Source organism: Lagopus leucura, unplaced genomic scaffold (assembly GCF_019238085.1).
Source record: "Lagopus leucura isolate 7727_CA_CO unplaced genomic scaffold, USGS_WTPT01 35334-0_obj-0_obj, whole genome shotgun sequence".
NCBI classification, from domain to species: Eukaryota; Metazoa; Chordata; class Aves; order Galliformes; family Phasianidae; genus Lagopus; species Lagopus leucura.
The window spans coordinates 4,706-9,470 of record NW_024969558.1 but is presented as its reverse complement, the minus strand read 5'-3'; the positions used below and the strand labels follow the sequence as shown (position 1 = coordinate 9,470).

Sequence of the window (4,765 nt, the reverse complement as noted above, 5' to 3'; positions counted from 1 at the left end):
GGGAGGAGGGGTCGGGGGGGGGGGGAGGGGATGTGCCCCTTCCCTGTGAGCACACAGTTTCACTTTCTTGCCGTCTGTTGAGTTTCTTTGCTTTTTGGGGGACTTTTTCCTGTTCTTTTTATCTATATTTTTTTTTCCCTTTTTGTTTTCCTACAGGTGACCGAGCTGGTGCAGTTCCTGCTTGTGAAAGACCAGAAGAAAATCCCTATTAAAAGAGTAGGTGAGTTTAGATGTTCCTTATTTCCCAGAGACCTTTTCCTTACAGAGTCATCCCCTCCAAATCTTTATGGGATGGCTTCCTTCTCTTCAAAACCTTATAGGATTGCCCCCACCCCTCTGTTTTCTGCAGACATCCTGAAAAAAGTTATCCGTGAATATAAAGATGTTTACTCAGAGATTGTCAACCGGGCGGGCAGGACCCTGCAGCAGGTATGAGGGGGCGCAAAGGGGTGGGGGTCAGTTTCTCCCTCCCTCCCCCCATCTCTTTGTGCCGAGTTAACCCTTGTGTCCCCCTCCCCTGCCAGGTGTTTGGGTTGCAGATGGTGGAGATTGACACCAAGCACCACATCTACATCCTCACCAGCACCCTGCCGCGTGTCGAGGGGGAGAACCTGAAACAGTGAGGGGGCTGGTGGATGTTTCTGGGGTGGGGGGAACGTTGAGAGGCCCCTTCCCCCTCCAAGTCCACTTTTTGGGTCTGTGGTGCTTTTTCTGCCACAGGGATATACAGACAGCCAAGCTGGGTCTCCTCATCGTCATCCTCAGCTTCATCTTCATGAAGGGCAACTCAGCCAAAGACAGTGAGCTCCCCTTGTTACCCCAGTCCCCAGTTTCCCCTTGTGTCCCCCCCCGCTGATCCTTTTCCCCCCCTAGGTGCTGTATGGGAGTTCCTGCGCCGGCTCCGGGTGCACCCAGGGTAGGATTTTTTTTTCTGGGGGGGGGGAGAGGAGGGGGAAAAGAATTGAGGGACCAGAGCTGCGTGCTTCCATCCCTCGTTCACCCCACGGCGCGCCCACAGGGAGAAGCACGAGGTGTTTGGGGATGTGAAGAAGCTGGTGACGGAGGAGCTGGTGCGACAGAAGTGAGTGCAAAGAGAGGGCGGGGATGCAATTTGAGGAGGGGGGAGGTTGGTTTTTTTTGTGGGGGGGGGGGGGGACCCCCGGGGTCCCCAAACAACCCCGGCGCCAGCGGCGCCCCCGCGGTTTTTACCCCCCCCCCGAGCAACCCCTGTTGTCCCCCCCCCCCCCCCCCGTGGCTTTAAGGTGACATCACAGGGCAGGGGACACAACGGGACACCTTTTGTGACCCCCCCCACCCCCCACTGAAACATGGGGGTTCACCCCATTGCTCCTTGCAGGTACCTGGAGGTCACCCCCATCCCCCTGACGGACCCCCCCGAGTTCAATTTCCAATGGGGGCCGAGGGCTGCCAAGGAAACCTCCAAGAAGGACATTCTGAGCTTTGTGGCGAAGGTGGGGGGTGTATGGGGGTCTTTTTTGGAGGGGGGGGGGCCCAGGGCAGAACCTGACCCCCTCCCCTTTTATTTTTTTAACTCCTCTTTGCCCCCAGGTGCAGAAGAAGGAGCCCAGCTTCTGGATCAGCCAATACAACGAAGCCAAGGCCAACTCGTGAACCCCTTGTCCTTAAATAAAATTGTGTTCTTTTGGGGGGTGCTCAGCTCCCCAGCACGCACCAGGCTCTTTGTTAAGGCAAGCTTTAATTATCCGGGGGGGTTTGGGGGGCTCAGTAGTGCTCAGGAACGGTGACCAAAGCTTCGGCCGTGGGGCGGCTGATGTCGACATTCTGCGGTACAAAATGCGATGTTTCTCACTCCAAAATGTGATCGTTTCCCCCCAAATCGTGCACCCCCACACCATGGGGGGGGGTCAACAAATGCTGTGTCCCCTTCGCTGTGCTAACAGGGACTTTTAGGGTCCCGTTTCTCACCTCCAAATTGTGTCCCCCCCATCCCCCCCCTCCGTCTTCCCCTCACCTGGGGCCGCTCGCGATGGGTGTTCACTGCCTCCACGTTGAGGAAGATGGACTCCACTTCACACCCTGATTGCCCCATAGAGGAGTTGGAGGGGACAAAAGGGACCAGGCTACAGCTGGGGCCGTCCCTTTTGATGGCAGGGGGGGCACGCACACGGGGCGATGTCCTTTTCTTTTTCCCCCTCCCCCAGGTGACACTTATTGTGTCCCCCCACTCACCGTAAGCCACGGGGGTCAGCTTGAGCACTGTGTGCAGGGGGCACCGGAGGTAGGGCAGCTCCTCTGGGGTGGAGGGGGGCCGATCATAAAATGAGGAGGGAGTGGGGGGGCGGAGTGAAGCGCGGCTTCGTTCCCAAATTGTCCCTGTGGCCTCACCAGAGCTCTTGTCCAGGAAATAAGCCAGCAGGCAGCGCATGACGGCCTGGTGACAGATGACCAAGACATTCTCCTGCCGCTCCAGCTCCATGATGACGGGCTCCAAGCGCTGCACCAGGTCCTCATAGGACTGGGGTGGGGAAGGGTGAGAGGCTGCTGTGAGGGGGGTGTTTTGAGGGGGGGGGGGGGTGTCTCCAAGCACCCCCTTTCTTGTCCCAACGCCCCCCTGCTGTTGTCACCTCGCCCTTGGGGTAGCGGTAGCGGTACTTGTCCTGGTCGCGCAGGGCGAACTCCTCGGGGTAACGCTCCTGGATCTCCTCGTAGGTCATCTCCTCACAGACTCCCTGCCATGGGGAGGAGTTTTAAGGGGGCACACGGGGGGGTTATTTGGGAGAACCCCCCGGCCCCCCCCCCCCCCCGCACCCCCCGTCAAACGCTGACCGCATCGATCTCATTGAGCGCCTTCCACTGCTCGTAGGGGACGCCCAGCGCCTCGGCCGTCTCGATGGTGCGCTTCATGTGGCTCGTCCACACCTTCAGCTCGCGGATGCTTTGGCTCCGGATGAATTCGGCCAAGGCCTGGGCGTACTGAGGAGGTGGGGCTGAGTTCGACACCCCCTCACCCCGTCATCCTTGGGGGTGGGGCTTGTCTTTAGCCCCTGGCTGTATGCAAATGGCTGTGGTGGTTAATGAGGCTGCGGTTTGATCCTGAGCCGCTTAGCAATGTCAATTAATTGGGTGTGTCATTGGAGGGGCGGGGCTTATTTAATTAGCCCCACCCCTTCCTCTGTATCTACATTTTGAGTGGCTTGTGGGGGCGTGGCCTCGATTAGCCCCGCCCTGTCCTTGGCAACCAATTGAATTGGCTCATGGGGGTGTGGCCTCTATTAGCCCCCACCCCTTTCTCATCAATTGGATTGGAACATGGGGGTGTGGCCTCTATTAGCCCCCACCCCTTTCCCATCAACCAATTGGATTGGCTCATGGGGGTGTGGCTTCCTTCAGCCCTGCCCTCTCTTCGTTGGCGGGCCTATGTTGGTTGCATTCTTTCCTCAACAACCAATTAGATTGGCTTGGGAGGAGGGGGAGGGGGCGTGGCTTATGTTAGCCCCACCCTTTTTAAAGAGCCAATGGGAGTTGTTCTTGGTGGCGTGGCTTTGGTGGAAATTGCAAAGACTGAAGTGGGTGCTGGGGGTGTGGCCTCCGTTAGCCCCGCCTCTTTTCCTATTGGTCAGGTGTGGTCTTCAGGGGTGCGGCCTCTTTTTAGCCCCACCCCTTTCTCAATATATAGCTGTATCTGTTTGGGGGGCGTGGCCTAACAGTCCTGCTTCTTATTGAACAGTTCTCCCAGGAGGCGTGGCTTCTGTTAGCTCCACCCTTTCACTTCCATATTTGGTGTTTCCTGGGGTTTGCCCTCTCTTAGCCACGCCCCCATTTCCCCTGCCCCCATTTCCCCTGCCACCCCCCCCCCCCCGCTGCGATCCCTGCTGTCCCACCCCAACCCACCCCACAGAGGCCATGGCCTCCCCCAGCCCCACCTGGCGCCCCCGGGGGGACAGCCCTGCGTCCCCCCCGATGCGTCCCTTCAGGTTGAGCAGGCTCTCCCCGTGGCGGCTCAGGTAGATGGCGCGTGGTGTGACGTGAGTGTTCATCAGGTAGTACACCGTCCGGCTCTGCACGTGGCCCTGCACCCGGTTGGCCAGGTACCGCACGCCCACGTCGAAGATCTTGATGTAAGACAGCCCGCTGCGCGCCCCCCAACCCCCATCCCCACACACCTCGTGTCACATCACCCCCATGCTGTCCCCAAACCCAGGGTTGGGGGGTGGGGGGATGCAGCTGGGTGTCACCTGTCCAGCTGCTCATCCAAGGGCTCGTAGGTGGCTTTGTAGCATTCGATGCGCTGCAAAAAATCAGCCACTGCTTCCTCCGGGATGCAGCCCTTGTAGTCAGGGCTGCTCAGCTTCACTTGCTGCGTGGGGATGGGGGGGCGTCACGCTTCGGTGGGGGCTACAGTTTAAAAGAGGCGGGGGGGGGGAAGGCTTGTGCTGGGGGGTAAGGGATGCGTTTTAGGGAGGCGTCACCTCACCTTGATGTTCTCCTCGATGATGGCGGGGTCGTCGCAGATGGACTCGACAAACAGGACCTGCAGGGAGAGCAGGGTGCGTGCCCCCCCCCCCCGCCCCCCCCCCGAGAGGGCGTAGGTTCGCTTGGAGGCCGGGGCTGCCCCCCCCGGCCCGGCCCCCCCCCCAAAAAAAAAAAGAAATTGCCATCAGTACCTTGTAGCCATTCTCCCTTGCAAACTGCAGGATGAGGGCTCGGCGCTCCCTCGTCGTGTTGGTGGCATCAAACACCTGCATTTGGGGCAATTGGAGCCCTCAGGGGTAACCCCCCCCCC

The 4,765-nt window shown here is 59.3% G+C and overlaps 2 protein-coding genes across 2 annotated transcripts in view; one reads left to right on the top strand and one right to left on the bottom strand.

Moving 5' to 3' along the window:
- Positions 1–1,692, top strand: part of LOC122194205 (non-structural maintenance of chromosomes element 3 homolog) — a 2,265-nt gene extending 573 nt beyond the window's left edge. Inside the window, exons 4-11 of the mRNA XM_042895128.1 lie at positions 157–220; positions 350–429; positions 525–619; positions 721–800; positions 874–916; positions 1,019–1,081; positions 1,358–1,472; positions 1,570–1,692. Of these exons, the coding sequence (XP_042751062.1) occupies positions 157–220; positions 350–429; positions 525–619; positions 721–800; positions 874–916; positions 1,019–1,081; positions 1,358–1,472; positions 1,570–1,632 (603 nt within the window). The 3' untranslated portion in view covers positions 1,633–1,692. The remainder of the gene's footprint in view (positions 1–156; positions 221–349; positions 430–524; positions 620–720; positions 801–873; positions 917–1,018; positions 1,082–1,357; positions 1,473–1,569) is intronic.
- Positions 1,693–1,700: 8 nt separating this feature from the next.
- LOC122194207 (6-phosphofructo-2-kinase/fructose-2,6-bisphosphatase) overlaps positions 1,701–4,765 on the bottom strand; it is a 3,663-nt gene continuing 598 nt past the window's right edge. Inside the window, exons 3-12 of the mRNA XM_042895130.1 lie at positions 4,647–4,744; positions 4,457–4,513; positions 4,218–4,339; positions 3,906–4,113; positions 2,809–2,955; positions 2,607–2,711; positions 2,368–2,497; positions 2,212–2,274; positions 1,994–2,058; positions 1,701–1,803 (exon numbers count right to left, since the gene is read on the bottom strand). Coding sequence (XP_042751064.1) covers positions 1,744–1,803; positions 1,994–2,058; positions 2,212–2,274; positions 2,368–2,497; positions 2,607–2,711; positions 2,809–2,955; positions 3,906–4,113; positions 4,218–4,339; positions 4,457–4,513; positions 4,647–4,744 — 1,055 coding nt within the window. The 3' untranslated portion in view covers positions 1,701–1,743. The remainder of the gene's footprint in view (positions 1,804–1,993; positions 2,059–2,211; positions 2,275–2,367; positions 2,498–2,606; positions 2,712–2,808; positions 2,956–3,905; positions 4,114–4,217; positions 4,340–4,456; positions 4,514–4,646; positions 4,745–4,765) is intronic.